Below are 16907 nucleotides of genomic sequence, written 5' to 3' on the forward strand. Positions count from 1 at the left end.
GTGTACTGACCAGCTCGACCTTGTAGGTCTTAGCGCTGGGCTCAGCTACGTAGATAGCCTCCAGGTCTGCGGGTGCCGCGGCGGCGGGGGCGACGCGCACGAAGGCCTGCTGCACCGACACTGGGTTGTTGTACTTATCGCGCACGCTGAACTTCAAGCTTACTCTGTGAATACATACCTCCATTACAATATCTCTTATATACTTAAATTATAAAGACTAAAGATGTATTTGCTTGCGTTAAATAGGCAAACGATATGTAAATCGTAACACAATTATTTCCTCAATGTATGATGTTATATAAATTGATTCTTTAATTAAATTTTTTTGTTAAAAATTGAATAAAAAATACGAAATTTCAGTTTCCGCTTTTTGTTTCAATTTTGTGAAGTGGATAAATATTTAACTATACTTACTTCTGCAAGTGATCAGCTTGGAGCACCTCAGTCAGCTTGTTGGGGTGTGTGATTGTGGTAATCTTCGGACTGGTTGTACCATCAACATCACCAATGCCCACCTCCAGGCTACTGACTTGAATCTCACCGAGAACAGCTACATTCAGATTGGCCGTCTTAGATCCAGCGCTAAGAGATATCTTATAAAGACCGTATTGTGCCTTGATCTTGCCGAGGTTAAGTACAAAGGTTGTCGGTTCATTGGCTTTCTGTGTTAATGGTTGTTTGGACAACACCACTACATCGTCAGCGAGACGTGTGGCGGACTGGGCGACGACTTCCTCGGGCTTCAGACCGCGGACTGGACGACCAATGAGGTCAGTGATCGAAAACTCAACAGAGTCTGACTCGGAAGTTACGTATTTCTTGCCCTTGATTACTATGCAGATAGGAGATGGCTGTAAAATTATTCAATATTTAATTAATATTTTTAATAAATACATCTTTTATTTATAATTTACATTTTACATTAATTTAAAATTACTATTAATTATTCATAAAATTACGTATATTAACATAGTTACCTCGTCGTCAGCGAGTGCGGTGGCGGCCTCAAGCAGCAGTGCGGCGCCGCGCGGCGTGCTCACCGACCTTCCCGATACGTAGGTACTGAACTTGTAGCGCTGCTCCTCACTCAGTGGTGATGCTTTCTTAAGGCTTTTGTATGTCCTGTATACAAAGGTAAAAAAAAAATAGTTCTCATCTAAATAAAACCACTACACTTACAACAAATAGGTTTTATATTTTCATGGATTTAAACTTACAGAGTGAGTAAATTAGAAAAATCTGTGAGACAAAAGCCAATACAGACAAACAATCAAAGTTGCCATAGTTATTTATTTTCTCAACCAATAGCAGGGGCCTTCATTGTCATTTAAGCATTTGTATTTTGACTTTTGCAGGATGTAGACTATAAAATGTTTTATTACAAAGTCATCTGGATGAGGATTTACATGAACAGCTAGTTGAAAGGTAAACTAGAAAATTGTTACAGATATAACAAACTTTGAAAATACCAGTACAGATACAGATAATGAATTTCTTATGTTACCTTGCTATGCTACCAAGTACGAGTGCAGTGGCAGGAAGGCCTCCATCAAAGTGCAGCGCGCGGGCGTCAGTCTCGTCAGCAGCTAGTAGCACACCCTCAGCATGTGAAGCTGTCCATGTGCCACAACCCATGTGCTCACACAATGCAAACACATACCCATAGCTGCAAGAAAATGTTTTAATTATTAAAAACCAATGGTTATCACTATATAAAACTTGCTGATATTAAAACAAATGTGCAAGTATGATTCACACTTATTTCTCTTTACAATACTAGTATGGATTTTTAGCAAAAACTCACTTGGCTGGAGAATCATCTTTCTTTAACAACTGTATAAGATTCTTCAGGGAGTCCTCTTTGTCCATGATGGTGCCTTTGCCCATAGCCTTCAATGAATATACTGCATAGTATATTTCTTGTAGGGTAGCATCTTTCTTGTCCAAAGTCCTTGTGGGAGTGCCAAGGAGGTCTGGGTTCAATATGGTCAAACAATTTGCCAGTGCTGCTGCATTTGTTACATAAAACACTTGCTCCAAGTTTGAAATATCATATTTTAAACTTTTCAATACCTGTAAAATAGTATTTATTGACATTCAAACTGAACTTTATGCTAAAGTGACTATGAATATGAAACAAAAATGTTAAACTTAATTTAATTGTATTATTTAATTTACTGGATATAAAATACATTGAAGATTAAAAATAATAACAGAGATGCTATCAATTGAAGTTACTTACATCACAGACTTCTGGTATTTTGGCATTTATTTGCTTTAAGCCTTTGATGGCAAAGTAAAGAGCGCCTACATCTTTACTTTTTAAACCTTCCTCTAAAATCCCCTGCAGTTTCTTCACATTAACTGTACTTTGGAGGATATTTGCTTGACTAAGAGCCAAGGAACTTACAAAAAGTAAGCATAACACTGAAACAAGTAAATTACTATAAGAAATGAAGTATTTAATAGTTTTGCATATTATTGATGTAACCTATTCGGCAATTTTTCTCGCCGGTAGTAAGCAATGACGTGGCCCAAACAAATTATTGAAAAAAAGCAATAATGTAAAGTGTTGACTTAACTTGAATAGGGGCAAAAAAAGATTATAATTTGGTTTATACAATAAAAAGGCGTCTTTTCAGTTATCTTCAGGGAGAGTTCGGCCACGCCAGTACTACTTATTTATTTACTTAACGATGAAGAATTATACATACCACGGTTATACATATTTATTTCTGGTAAACACGAATATAACTTAGATCGTGTTTATGCTATTTCTAAGATATATCTAGCTTATTTAAGACATAAATGTAGATTACATTAAAATAATAGTTTTTGTCCACCGGCGTTGATTATTTGACAGAAACGCAAGACGTAGCATTGTGTGTTGCTCACATTACAGACACTCCAATGACCTTAGTTTCAGGTTTTGCTTAAGTGGAAACAAATCCAGTGAAAAGAAAGATACAAAACTGTTTTTAAATCCGTAATAAAGAGCATTTTATTAAAATAAATATTAAAAAGAAATATTTATTTTCTTGGACTAGTGTTTTTATTTGTGGAAACACCATTTAAAGGTAAATTTTGACATTTGTTTCAGCTCTGAACCGAATCGAACCTTTTCATTCCGAAATTAACATTTCGGATTCGCCTGATTAATTCATTTGTTTCGATTAAATAAATTAACACCATGGCAAACGCAATCGCTAAAGTGCCATCATTGATTTCGTGTAAGTCAAATTAAATATTTTATGTGTGATATATTACTATTGATTGTGTTATGTAATTTACGTTAAAAACATGAAGGTTATCATTACCAAGCATTGGTTATTTTAGTGCATTTTAACAATTAAATTCGTTTTGTCCTACAGCGGCCCTCACACAAGCCAGGCCTAAGTTCAACATTTTCATGAAGTACGCCCGAGTTGAACTAGCGCCCCCTAAACTGAGCGAAATTCCTCAAATCAGAGCTGGTATTGGTAAACTTCTATCGAGCGCGAAGAGCGGAGCATGGAAACAGCAAACCGTGAAGCAGGCTACACTTAACACACTCGTTGGTGCCGAAATTCTTTTCTGGTTCTATGTTGGAGAATGTATTGGAAAACGCCACATTGTCGGATACAACGTTTAAGTTTCTAATAAGTGTAACTAATAAATGTAGATATTTCATTCGCTAAAATAAATATTTAATCAGTTAAATGTGTCTTTTAGCTAATAAAACCTTTTGTTGATAAAATAAAACCTCATTTTTTTGTTTGCATCTCAGTCCAGTTCAGCATTAAATTGATTTAAATAGCCAAAAACTGTTACTGTTGCCAGTAAGACTACTAAGTAATTTATTTGTTAAAAAATGTATTTGGCAGATGAAATAAAACAATTCATCATCTATAAATACTATTTAATGGCAACATTATCTACAGTGGTGCACAGAGCTCCATGAATTTATAAGGATTACAAGCACTGGCCAGTTTCAATTCACTTTCAAGTTGTTCAGGTCCTCGCAGCCAAAGTCTGTCCCTGTAGTAACTAGCACATGTTAGGAACTCCTTGTCCGAATACCTATTAACTTTTACTGGAACAAATGGGTCCAAATGTTCAAATCCCTGAAAAATTAAAGAGACATATTTTGGTTCTATTCTAAATATGGTAAGATTTGTACACAAGATTTTAGTGATGTTACAATACCTTCTTGTAAAGTAAATATCTAGGCAAGTAGCTCTCTTGATGATCTCTTGGTACAGCAATATCCTCCACTGTTAACACAATTACACCATTTTTCTGTAAACATAAGAGATTTAAGACATTACACAGGGTCTTTCAACACTTTCTTCAGAAAATATATAAAGAAGCACTATGTACAGGTACTAATAATTAAAAATGTTGAATTTATTCATCCATTCAAAACTTACCCAATCATTCTTTGTAATCTCCATAAATGAAGTTGTTAAAGAAACTTCTTCTGGCATAACAACTTTTTTTGTAGGAGTGCGGAGTCTAGTCCGTGGGTAGAAGAAACAATTGTATCCATCTATTGCTACAAATGTTTTACACCTAGAATAAAAAAACATCTTTAAACACTGATACTCAATTTTTAAGCATATTCTTCAGTCTTCAATTTTTTTTTTATTTATTCATCATTTTACAAATAACTAAATGTCAGTAGTCTAATGTAACATCTTCAGGTATTATTGTGTACAATTTCCTGGTAATAGAACAGAGCTTAGAAGGAATGGTTAAATGAAGTGTTAGTAAATTAACAAAAATATGCAAATAATAAAACAAAACAAGGATACAATTCTCTTACTTATTATTATTTGATAGCAGTTTAATTTCGTAGATTAGTGCGTCGATGACGTCACAGGCGTATTTTACACGCGCAATGCCTTGCTCCACCAGGTCGGCGAGTGAAGCGCCCGCGGGCGTCGTCTCTCGTTTACTCCAAACATAGTCTTTGGATATTTTAAGCTGTAATAAATTTTAACTGTCACAGTAAACTGTCATTAATCCTACACTTTACCTTCATGTTGTTGTACACATAAACACATTATAGTGTGTCTACAAAAGTCTTAACATATAAATTCTGTATTATCATAAAGTTTACTTTTCAAGAGTCAAAATAAAATTTATTTAAATTAAATTCAGCGATTATTTTCCAAAAACAAAATGTTTACAACACAATAGCCATTTTCGACATACATCTTCATTCTTCAATAGCACTTGGTTTTGTGTCTTGAAGTGCAGAAGCCAAGCCGCGGCGTCTAGTGGGAGGTCCACAAAACCCTCTCTTGTCTGCGAGTTGGACATCTCCTTCAGGCGAGGCACCTTCCATAGCCACTGTGATACTATACAACAAGAGGTCACAACATAAAGTTATACTAGCACATCTTTTCTCTTTATGATATTAGATAACTAAGTACAATCACATGATCTATATTTATTTTAATCTGTTACTAACCTTAAGCCACAATTATGTCAAAATTTATATGAAAAATATTAGTTTAACATGCCCAAATAGGATAAAGTGGGAAATTCAGGTCTCCCATCTTGTCACTCAGCAATAACAGTATTTAATATTGATAAAAAAAGTTGTCTAAAAATGATACTCACCCCCAGGTACATGTACAATTAAAAAGCCATCATCATGTGCATAATGTATGAGATGTGCCATGGTCAATGTCTTCCCTGCTCCCATCTCACCATCTGTTTGCCTTATTAAGGAAGTGTATTGAACAATCTCACTTTCTCACTCACAATAACATTTAGAACCACCAAGATATATGAGAACTATTATACCTGTAGTTCTCTCTCTCACTCAGTTACAGAAGTAGTATGAATATATTTCATGTAAAGGATATGCTCAAGATGTGAGAGACAGCTTATTGACATGTATGGAAGAGTAATACACACATCCATGGGAAACAGAACAGGAAGATAGTGATGGCTTAAAAAAAACTTGTAAAAGGATACATAGTACATATCTGACTGCAGGTTGGTTCAAATCACTTGATTTGATACAATTAATAACATCAAGAGCCGGCTGTCGCACCATGAGACTTGTTTCTGTAAACGTTTTTGTCTGTTTTCTATAACTATTTGGCAAACCGCCTTGGCCAAACAACTTTTTGGACAAATTTTTGTCCAAAGTATAAAATAATCCTATTTGGTTATCATTTTGCTGCGCCTATAAAAATAATGACATAATATTCTTATTAAATATCTCTTAATTTGTTACCAATTTATGGAACCAAATTGTTATCAAAGACTTCTTACCGGGGATGCTTCAACAGTCCTGAATGTGACATTTTGTGAATATCTCCGGCAGATATTTCTTAAGTTTCGGGAAAACATTGTTTTTTGTAACCTATTGTTACAAACAATCTTAAATTATTTTCAATTATATTTTGAAAAGCATAACATAACCTTAAATTGAATTGTCAATGTCAGTGGTCTGTCAATCTACATACGTTCGAAAACATAATATATTACAATATCTATCGAAAACCACACCTAATAACCAGCAAACAGCTGGCCGATAATTTAAGAAACCCATGTTCTGGAATCGTTTCGTTACGATTACGTTTTAAATAAATTCTCTGGTAAAATCTGTAAAATTAGACAGCATTTATTTCAGACTGGTCGTAGTCATTACCCATATCAAATGCTTAAAATGAAACTGTTTTAGGGTATATCTCAAAAATTGTTAGGTTTTTCACTTTTCTTTTTTAGTTCATCTGTTGGGCTTCAGCGTCGGGCAGAGAGTATTTCAAGGATTTCAAATAAAACAGGCTTTATGTGGATAAATATGTTAGAGTAACTTTTATTTTATTAAACTTAATTCTAATATTTTAGATTAAAGATAAGATTATCTTGTTTAACAATTTTTAATGTTTATGCTGCCGTCGTTTCTTGAAAATACTCACAGGTTTTTTATGTCTGCTTTCTGACACTTGTTCCTTGGATGAATCTTTTTCCTTAACATCGTCAAGTACTATTACGAGATTTGCGCCATTATCCTTGGTAAAATGGAAATTGACTTTCTGAGTTTGTTTTTTATCATTGCTTGGTTCTTTTATTTCTGATTTAGGTTTAGGTTTTCTCAATATAGAGGTAGTTTCAGGGAAGAGATGAGGAAATGCTTCATATATGTCACTTGGCTTTAATATCCCTAGTAATGGTTCATATGGTTTATCATATGCTGGTACATTAGAATGCTTAAAAGTTATCTCCAATGTTTCACTTTCATCTTGATCAGCAAAAGACACGCTTCTTTTGACATTTGCACTGTTTTTATCTTCTTCCACATCTGCAGGTTCAGGTTCATAAAGAATGTCATCTAACCTGTAATTTCATTCAAAAGAATTAACATATCTATACTAATATAATAAAGCGTAAACACACTACTTCGTGGCGTAGAATGCCAGCAATCACAGCATATTTTTGAATAATTCTTCCTTTAATAAAAAGGCCTAAACTTACAACGTGCTTTAAACTATATATTTTCACACTATTAAATTTAGCCGTAAATAAATTGGAAAAAATCCTTCATGTGTGAAAGGGACCATAAACTGCCAAAATCAAGGATTTTGAGATTTTCAATTAAGAATTTGATAAATAAAATAAAGTTTTTATAATTTCATGCGGATGAAGCTGCACAGGAACAGCTAATTACATAAGGAAAATGTATAATATGCATTTAGATGTAATTTAATGCTTATGATAATCTATCAAATCTATAATACATGTATAACTGAAGCAATTATAGTGAGAGTAAATTATACCTATCCATTTCATCCTCCACTTCCTCCAACTGCTCCAACTCATCCAGTCGAGATACCAAATCAGATTCAGTTTTGGTGACATTTCTCTCTCTGTTTTTAATATCTGCTATTTTTTCCTCCAGTTCTTTTTGTTTATCTAAGACATTCTGTAAAATTTCCAATCTATTTGTATTTTCGGGATTTATTTGTGTTGCATCACACGCTGCTGTTTCTGTTATATTATCATCCAACTTAAGATTTTCAACATTTTTAATATTTTCTACCTCCATTTCAATAGGTGTTTCTTTTGGGATATCATGATTGTTGTTTGCAACATTATCAATGTTGTCTTCTTTTTTGATATTTTTTAATGCATCTCTTATATCATAATTTTCAGTATCTTTGGTTAGTTCATTTTGTAATTCCTCTTGAAGTTCTAACTCTTCAAGTCTATTCCACAACTCCTCATCAGATTTTTCGTCTTTATTCACTTCTTCCTTTTTTATTTTTTCATAGTACTGTTTAACTTTCTGTTCATGTAGTTCTCTCCAGAGTCTGTCTTCATTATCAGTGTGGTACTCAATTATTTCTGATCCAGAATTATCAAAAATAGTTTGGTTTTTAAACTGTACTTGACTTTCCAGATATTCTTTCTCTATTATTGCTAAATCCAGTTTTGATTTAGCATCTATAAGAATTAATTTATGATACACATTATTATAAATAGAATATAAACAATTACTAAACTATGTTTTTGTACAAATATTATGAGAACTACACCATTGTTAAAAATGACCATGGTAAGAAGAGAAATAAAGATTTACTATTTAATGTGTTACCTTTTATTCTGTGTTGTCTTAAAATCTCAGCCTGTTCTGTAGAACACTTTGCAAAGTATCCCTGACCCAATGATGCTGTCACTTCATTTGTATGCTTTAATTCCCCACGGAATAGAATTCTATTGCCGATTGGTACTAACACTGGGACTTTTAATTTATCTGAATACGATTTAAATTGAACATCATTCAAAGCTTTTAGGTAGTCCTCCCAAAATCGAATTTGTTCACCATTTTCTTGCAATGCCTAAATTAAATATTTTATGTATTAGTAGAAGACAAAATATACGTGTTAATGAAACAAGAATTAATTTTTTTTTCATACCTTTTCATAAATTTCATTGAAGAAGTTCATTCTACGTCGATTTTACGAAAGGCTATTCAAATGACTTTTCACTAGTTATGCAGCCAATTGATTGATGTTATCCAATTTAACAAATGAAATACCACATTATTAATCTGAATAATTTAATTACCATTTAAGTTAATAATCGATATTATTTTATCGGACCGGAGAATGGAGAACTCCGACCAATCAATGAATCAAAACATAAATGTCAAACGTCAAAAACATTCCAAACCAAGAAAAATGACCAAAGGAAAAATAGTTTTGATCATTACTGTTTAAGCAAATCATGCAAAATCTTAAATGACGTGCCAGAGTAATTTAAAGAGAACTCTCAAGAAGCGACGAATAACTTTATCATCCGTTTTCTTTATAATCGTGAGATTGGAAAAGGCAACAATGAAGTGACGTTACGTAAAACTGAACGTGAAGCGATCGATGTCAATATTTTCGCCAACAAAATAATATCCTGTCATATAGACAGTTAAATACTGTGCAGTGTTGTAGTGACTGCTGGATTTATAATGAATTTCAATAAAATAATTCGATAAATAACCCCTATTTTGTAATTTATCGTTCTTTCATCTGATAGAAATGGCAGAAAGTAAATCTATCTTACACGAACTATATGTGTTTTCCGAATGGAAACCAGAACCGGAATATTTGGTAAATTTTATTCAATAATTTAAATTATTTGATGTTTCGTTACTTTGAGCTATTAATACATTTGATATAATTACAGCAAAAACACGACAGCATTTTACCGGAAAATATATCAGCGCTTTGGCGATGGTTTAAATTTTTTGGGCCTAAAAAAAGTCTTATTGATAGTGTTACAGCGTAAGTATTTCTTATAACATTCCTTTGAAGATAGGGACAACGGATATAGTACCTAGTCAATATAATATCTTTAGCTTCTTATATCACTTTAAAAAATAAACATCCTAACAACATACTTTTAAATGTTTTCAAGTAATAGACTACATACATTTTTTCTTATTTATTCACCGTTGTTAAAATAAAATATTGTGGTTTTTATTTCATTAAATTATTTCAGACATAAGGAGAAGCAACAGAAGTGGCACATTGCTCTTGGTGATGAAGGGAAAGTGATAGCAGTGCTTACCGACAATATCTTAGAAATCAGAACTAAGCGGTCGGAATATGCCACTATCGCAGCTAGAACTACAGGTTATTATTATTTTTGTATATCTGTATGCAACAAAACTACAGATTAGACTAACATACAGATTTGAAAACCAAATTGCAAAACACTGTTGAATGACTGAAGTAAAAGATATTTCAATAATGTAAAAATGAAAATGATCTATTGATGTAACAATAGATTATACAAATTTATCAGATGTAGGGACTTCCTTTTAAGTAACCAATATCACTGTGTTAGGAAGTCTGAAGAATGTGAATTAAGCAATCTGTTTTTAAAGTGTAATACATGAGTGCTGAATAAAGGAGAAAAATACAAGTATTTTTTTTTAGTAGGTTATAAATTTTTAAGTAAATGAGTAATGTTTCAGTTAGTCGTGATGCATACGCGCAATGGCGCAAGCTGGTGTGGAGTCCGGACTGCTCATTCTTGGTGCTTGCTTATGGCAACGGAATAGTTAGCTTTTTCGACCTCACTGCCTCTAATCTCTTCAATATTCCAGCTGTAAGTAATTTTTTATTATATTTGTAGTTTAAATAAAAAAAAGGCTGATAGTAACTGTGATATTGTTTTAATTTCTAAGTAAATTGAGTTATAAAAAAAATATTAAAACAATTATTTGTAGGATTGCTCAAGACCGGGCGGGCTGGAGTGTACAGATAATACTCATGCTGTGTCTGACATCATATTTATGCCGCTAAGGGTCAAGGATACCAAATGGTAAGAATCTAATGTGCTTTGCTTTTCATTAAATGATAGCAAGAATACAATAGGTGTTGTCTTGCAACTGTAATAAGAAATTTTACTAATCTTATAGGTGTAAAAGTTTTAAAGGAGTTTGTTACCAAATAACTCTACAATGGATAAAGGAATCAAGGTGAAATTTGGATCAGAGATAGATTACAGTCTGGAATAGGCTACTGTTTACCTTTTTTTTTTTAAATCCTTGATAGTTAATAACAACAGCCATTCTTCATAACGAGATCAATGTTATTTTTGTATCAGCGTATATTTGTCTCGAAGATGGTGTTCCATGTCATCTTTGGTAATATATGTTAGGAACTGCGAGGTGCTGGTGGTGACGTTCGACGGGCGGCTGCGCGGGTACGTGGTGTCGCAGACGGAGGGCTTCAAGCTGCGGCACAGCTTCCGCTTCCCCGCCGGCGTGGCCGCGCTCGCCTACTGCCCGCCGCACGACGCGCTCTACGTCGCCGGCGTGCCCAGGAATACTAAGGTATTATCTATACTAATATAATAAACGTCAAAGTTTGGATGGATGGATGTTTGTTAGACTTTGTAGTAACCGGCTGAACAGATGTAAGGTAGGAAGAATACATAGGCTACTCACTTTTTTTTAGAGTCACGGGCGAAATAATATAAAATAATAAACGTAATGGCTTCACCTTACTATGTATATCCAAAACGGCTCAATAGATTTCGCGAACATTTGGCATAGACACAGAACATAGTCTGGAAGAACACATAGTTTACAAATTGAGTTTTTATTTGAATGTGTAATATATGCAAATGTTTTGTTTCGTTTTCTTGTTTAATTTTGTTAATTAATACTTTGTATTTGTAAATAAGAGGTGTATGTACTGCGTCAGGATACGTCTCCACTGAGCGCGGGAGTGACGGCGTGGCGCATCCTGAACGAGGAGCCCTTCTACAAGCTGTCCGTGGTGTCCGACCACCTGGAGACGCAGCTCAACAACGAGAGATTCAACCTATACATACCTTTCATCACCTCCAAGAATATGGTGAGAACACTTTGACCATTGTTTTTTGTCTGTACTGATAGTATATTCTTCTTCTTCTTCCGTAGCTCTACAGCCCTTTGTGGGCCTTGGCTTGGTCCAGCAATTTTTTCCATTTCGGCCTATCTCTGGCCACGGTCCTCCAGTTCGCTATGCCAACGGTTTTCACATCTCTACTTACGCCGTCTATCCACCGGAGCTTTGGCCTCCCTCGACTTCGACGGCCCTCGGGATTACTTGTCATGACGCATTTAGGAACTCTAGTGTCGTCCATGATAGTATATTGCTAATTGTGAATACTTTTTTTATGCCGAGTATGCGAATACAAATTGTTTGTACTAATAGTTGTTAATCGTTCGCTTAAAACCTAATTTGTTATGAATATATCAGCGAATTGATAGATTTTATTGTTTAAAAATTAGAATTTATCATACTAGTATTGTAATTGCGAAAGTTTACTTAGATACACTACGTATATCCAAACTGCTGAAAACGGATTTCAATAAAATTTGTGAGTGATGTAGAAATATAGTAGTTACGTAGGCAGACACGTTACTATTTTTTTATAAATTCCGCTCGGACAAGGTCACTGGCAAAATTTAGTTTCCATACACGAGCTGACAATTTTGCAGAACTTCGTGGTGCGTATGGAGGTGTCTAGTGACAGCAGCAAGCTGGTGTGCGTGCACTGCAACGGCGAGGTGTCAGTATGGCGGCTGCCACTGCTGCGGCTGCTGCAGCGTTGGCCGCTGGCACGCCAGCCGCACCACCGCCTGCGCAGCCCCCTGCAGCCCCCGCAAGCACCCCACACCCCGCACACCAAGCACAACGACCCCGCCCTCTACTACCCCGCTGATGTCAACTGGTGGACCAATGAGGTCAGTATTGTTCTCTTGAAGAAATCATCCCCAACGATGTAAGGATGCGTTCACGAAAGCTACAAGCGATGGCACAGTGGGCTAAAATCTCAGCTTACAAAGACATTTTCATCTGATATTTTGAGTATCTATGTAAGCCGTGATTTTAGTCTACTGTGCGTCGTCCTAAAAAAAAGAGTACTTTTTTTATAAGTATTATCTTTTTAAGTAATTTTCTCCGATTCTTGAAATGCGTTGTCTGTCGTATAAAGTATTGAGTGTTTATCTTAGAACGTTCATACAGGCCGTAGACTATTTTTACGTTTGAAAGCGAAAGATATGCAAAATTTAACCTTGTGTCAATCGTATAAAGCTCAATTTTATTTGCGATTATAAATCTGGTCTGCCTTCCCTTTCTTTCTGTAAACGGAACCTAACACATACAGATTTTAGCGGTAACCACAATGCAGTTTATAGTGGTAAACCACTATGTAGTTTATTTTGTGCACGTACACAATATAACGTACGATGCAACGTACAAGTACACAAATTAAAAACTAACACAAGACAATATGAAACAATGAATACACGTAAACAAAATGGCGGGCGAGAGGGCAAACGAGCGAGGTGTCAGCACAGTGTAGCAGCGCGAGGCGACTGTTTGCCGGCCGGCGCGGCGCGGTGCATGATTTCGCATTTTGCACGTTGTGCGTGCGCGCCGCGGGCGGCGCTCTGCAGCGCGTTGAAATTATATATATAAATGTCGAGTGTGCGTGTTTGTCTGTACGTGTTATAATAATATTTGTATGTGAATATATATGTGATGAGTTTTGCGTGTGTAATGTTCTGTTGTGAATGTGTGTGAGTGAATGTTATAAATAAATGATAAATAAATAAATGTAGTGTTATATATAAATAGATAGATAATTAAATAAATAGATAAGTACACTACAAGATTATATCTATGTGAGGTAAATTAAGTTTTATACAAAACTATAATGAAATATTTGCAGGAATTAATACTATCGCGGTTCAGCGGCGCGGTGAGCGTGTGCGGCATTGAGGACATGGATAACATTCTCGGCAAGCAGCCGGAATTCTTCCAGGGCACGCCGCGGGTTTGTAAAACTGTTAAAAAACAAACTATACTAAGTGCTTATCCTTGTGTTTATACAAATCGAATATTAACACTAATTACTGTTTTTGTAGGTGACGCGCGCTCACGATGGCGCGTTTATGGTGCTGGAGTGTGAGTCTAACGTGCTGCCCGCAAAGAAGTCCTCCAGCGATGAAACTGTAAGACTTATAATATACTGGAATTACTTTCAAATTTTCTATAAAACACTTCTAAAAATCATGCTAAATAGAAAACTGCAACTTTGTCGTATGAAAAAATTCTAACCTTAGAGTAAACTCAAGCTATTGTTTTGATAATTCTATCAAAAAAACCTATATGTGTGGAATTTATTTCTATGTGTATATTTGAATTATAATTTCTCTAGATGGAGGTTGTCAAAGTGGAGGAGGAGGTGGATGAGTCGATGCTGGAGCTGACCAAGGAGTTATTCAAGACGGTGCTGTTCGCCATCACCGACATGGAGACTTTCCAGCCCAAGCCCAAGAAGATCACCGTCGTCTCCCGCGTCTACAGGCTGCTCGGAGTCAAGAGTACCACGCCTACTGAACTGTTTTCCAGAAAGGTGAATGACTATTTCTAATCATTAATTCCTTCATTCCTTCATCCCTTCATTCGTTCAGTGGATGTTTTGTTAGAGTTTGTGTCCTAAACGGCTGAAATAATCTCAATATAATCTGGCATAGATGTAGAGCATAATCTAAAAAAAATTGGTTAGTTTTTTTAATTTCTCGCGGACGTAGTCGCAGGCAAAAGCAAGTAATATCTAAATTTTCTTGTGTAAATGTAATAAAAGGGTTAAATGTATTAGATCGAGAGTGGCAACTACACAGAGGCGCTGTCCTTGGCGGAGCAGTTCGGTCTGGACAGCGACCTGGTGTACCAGCAGCAGTGGAGGAAGAACCCTGTCTCTACTGACGCCATCGACAACTACCTGGTAATATAAACAGCCCGAATTCTTTACTAACGCTACCAAAATTACTAGAGGCTTTCCGGGACTTCTTCCTTTCATAATAATTTTATCAGCGACTAGCTGTTCCTGTATGTATTCTTCCGTATTTTAACCATGACAATTTTTACAAAATTATTCTATATAAATATTATGAAAATATATAGCTTATCATTGAAAAAAAGAAGAAAATTAAAAACATGCTGTGATTTCTGACATATATGATGTCAAACTTGTTACAAATATCTGATATTTGAGTGTTTTCCTTGTATCAGAGCAAAGTGTCCAAGAAGATCTGGGCGGTGCACCAGTGCGTGGACCGGCTGCCGGAGACGCTGCTCGCCGCCAACGACCTGCTGCGCTTCGGACTGCGCCTCACCAACGACAGGATACTAGACGGTGACACACATACTTGTGATAGTAGAGAGAAAGAGAAAGAGATATGAATGGAAAGTGAGAAGGAGGTAAAGAGAGTTGGATAAAAGTAGCAAGAGGAAAAGAGGTAGATGGAAGAAAGTGAGTTGAAGAGGGAAAAGGACGAAGGGACGTATGGAAGCAAACAGAGGGAGGGGCGAAAAGATATAGAGGGAAAGAGAGAGTTGATATAATTAAGCCTTTGTCATGATTTAATTTATAAATTTAGATTATTACACAGTTATAGTTGTGCAGCATATATCTACGGAATGAATGTTTTTAATATTTAGCAGCTGATTTTATTGGATTTTTACCAGAAATCAACAAAGATCGTGGCGAGAAGTTGACGGACCCGGAGGACATAACGCTGGAGGATCTGAACTCGTACACCAGCGAGCTGCTGCGCTGCCGGCACGTGATGCTCTTCTACAAGGAGAGGCTGCGACTCTATGAGGTATTATAAAGTTTGCATGGAATATAATTGTAACAGAGTAATTAACTTTAATATTCAGACCACTAACTTCTACCAGAATAATGCACTATTCTAATACCTCTGAATGACATTGACAGATGTCAGATAGGGATGGAACGTATATGCCAATAATCTAGTGATGTGCCAATCTTCCAGCGCAGTACTGATTTTCTTCTTAACAGAATTCTTCTTCCAGAATTAGGCATAGATGAAGAACAGTCTAGAAATAAGCTGCTAATAATTTTTTTTTAAGTCCATGCCTTCTAAGCCTAAGCAACCGCTACTAAATAAATGTTTTTTCCCAGTCAATAATGAAATGCGAGAAATCGACGTACAACAAAGAGGAGTACGACTGCCTGCGTAGCAACAGTGTAGTGCACAGCGCGGTGGAGATGGCGAAGGAGGGCCGCGTCGAGGCGCTCACCTGTCTGTGGCCGCACATCCGCTCCGTGCACATGCAGATGGCGGTGCTGGACAAGCTGCCCGAGACCATCAACCCGCTCGACTTCCAGCACATCCTGCCCACCCCGAAACCGCTGCAAATGTTCGAACATAGACCCCCAGTTAAAGTGGAACCCCTAGAGATCGAGAAGGATTGGTGCAGGAAACAGATCTTCAGGTAAATTACATATGGACAAATCTATGCAAATTCTTCAATATGGGATTTGTGATTCAAATTTTACTAAGAGAAAGTTTGGATGTATGGATGAATGGATGGATGTTTGTTTTTTCATAGAAAAAGGGGGCATACTAGCAGCAAATCGCTTAATATTAATTGATCCGATGCCCTTGAATTTCTACAACGCCACGGAAACTGCAAATATGCTGCGGTATTTATCAAAACGATACTTACTAGTTTTTTTTTTATACAAAAAGATGGCAAACGATCAAGCGGCCACCTAAATCCGCCAAAATATGCGAAGCGACCGCTGCCCATAGACATCCGCAATTGCCGATGCGTTACCTTCCTCTAATTGACGGAGGAGGAGACGCACATAAAGAGGATATTTCCCCTTCCTATGCGTCTCCTCCACCGTTAAATCCACTTTTCTTCCAATCCTTCTCTTATAAGCAAAAGGTGGGACGGAAAAATGACTAAAATTGGGCCTCCGGCACCACACTCATCAGACGAAACACGAAATTGCGTCCACTTCACGCCTGTTTTCTGTGTGGTCGTGGTATTTCACCGGACGAGCCGGCCCATTCGTACGAAGATGTC

The 16907-nt window shown here is 36.1% G+C and overlaps 5 protein-coding genes across 5 annotated transcripts in view; 2 read left to right on the forward strand and 3 right to left on the reverse strand.

Moving 5' to 3' along the window:
- LOC106111740 (dolichyl-diphosphooligosaccharide--protein glycosyltransferase subunit 2) overlaps positions 1–2878 on the reverse strand; it is a 5124-nt gene extending 2246 nt beyond the window's left edge. The window contains exons 1-7 of the mRNA XM_013293884.1: positions 2715–2878; positions 2243–2427; positions 1805–2073; positions 1505–1666; positions 978–1122; positions 415–851; positions 11–164 (exon numbers count right to left, since the gene is read on the reverse strand). Of these exons, the coding sequence (XP_013149338.1) occupies positions 11–164; positions 415–851; positions 978–1122; positions 1505–1666; positions 1805–2073; positions 2243–2427; positions 2715–2727 (1365 nt within the window). The 5' untranslated portion in view covers positions 2728–2878. The remainder of the gene's footprint in view (positions 1–10; positions 165–414; positions 852–977; positions 1123–1504; positions 1667–1804; positions 2074–2242; positions 2428–2714) is intronic.
- Positions 2879–3082: 204 nt separating this feature from the next.
- LOC106111800 (ATP synthase subunit g, mitochondrial) lies at positions 3083–3741 on the forward strand. Its single transcript, XM_013293953.1, has 2 exons — positions 3083–3230; positions 3372–3741. The coding sequence occupies exons 1-2, from the start codon at positions 3191–3193 to the stop codon at positions 3629–3631; spliced, it is 300 nt and encodes a 99-aa protein (XP_013149407.1). The 5' UTR covers positions 3083–3190; the 3' UTR covers positions 3632–3741.
- A 140-nt stretch (positions 3742–3881) lies between these two features.
- Positions 3882–6440, reverse strand: LOC106111782 (28S ribosomal protein S29, mitochondrial). The gene is made up of 8 exons (XM_013293931.1): positions 6271–6440; positions 5968–6181; positions 5608–5700; positions 5197–5342; positions 4805–4965; positions 4410–4551; positions 4186–4278; positions 3882–4103 (listed from the first exon to the last, which is right to left on the reverse strand). Exons 1-8 carry the CDS (start codon positions 6346–6348, stop codon positions 3915–3917), a joined length of 1116 nt encoding a protein of 371 aa, XP_013149385.1. The 5' UTR covers positions 6349–6440; the 3' UTR covers positions 3882–3914.
- Positions 6441–6797: 357 nt separating this feature from the next.
- Positions 6798–9136, reverse strand: LOC106111765 (RNA polymerase II subunit 5-mediating protein homolog). Its single transcript, XM_013293909.1, has 4 exons — positions 8919–9136; positions 8597–8840; positions 7779–8445; positions 6798–7338 (listed from the first exon to the last, which is right to left on the reverse strand). The coding sequence occupies exons 1-4, from the start codon at positions 8946–8948 to the stop codon at positions 6882–6884; spliced, it is 1398 nt and encodes a 465-aa protein (XP_013149363.1). The 5' UTR covers positions 8949–9136; the 3' UTR covers positions 6798–6881.
- Positions 9137–9407: 271 nt separating this feature from the next.
- LOC106111741 (neuroblastoma-amplified sequence-like) overlaps positions 9408–16907 on the forward strand; it is a 23195-nt gene continuing 15695 nt past the window's right edge. Inside the window, 15 exon segments of the mRNA XM_013293885.1 lie at positions 9408–9605; positions 9682–9779; positions 9997–10130; positions 10475–10608; positions 10730–10824; positions 11164–11338; positions 11712–11864; positions 12494–12739; positions 13732–13836; positions 13928–14014; positions 14221–14418; positions 14665–14790; positions 15078–15201; positions 15534–15670; positions 15994–16307. Of these exon segments, the coding sequence (XP_013149339.1) occupies positions 9534–9605; positions 9682–9779; positions 9997–10130; positions 10475–10608; positions 10730–10824; positions 11164–11338; positions 11712–11864; positions 12494–12739; positions 13732–13836; positions 13928–14014; positions 14221–14418; positions 14665–14790; positions 15078–15201; positions 15534–15670; positions 15994–16307 (2198 nt within the window). The 5' untranslated portion in view covers positions 9408–9533.

The sequence above is a fragment of the Papilio polytes genome, unplaced genomic scaffold, assembly GCF_000836215.1.
Source record: "Papilio polytes unplaced genomic scaffold, Ppol_1.0 DF824146.1, whole genome shotgun sequence".
Classification (NCBI taxonomy): domain Eukaryota; kingdom Metazoa; phylum Arthropoda; class Insecta; order Lepidoptera; family Papilionidae; genus Papilio; species Papilio polytes.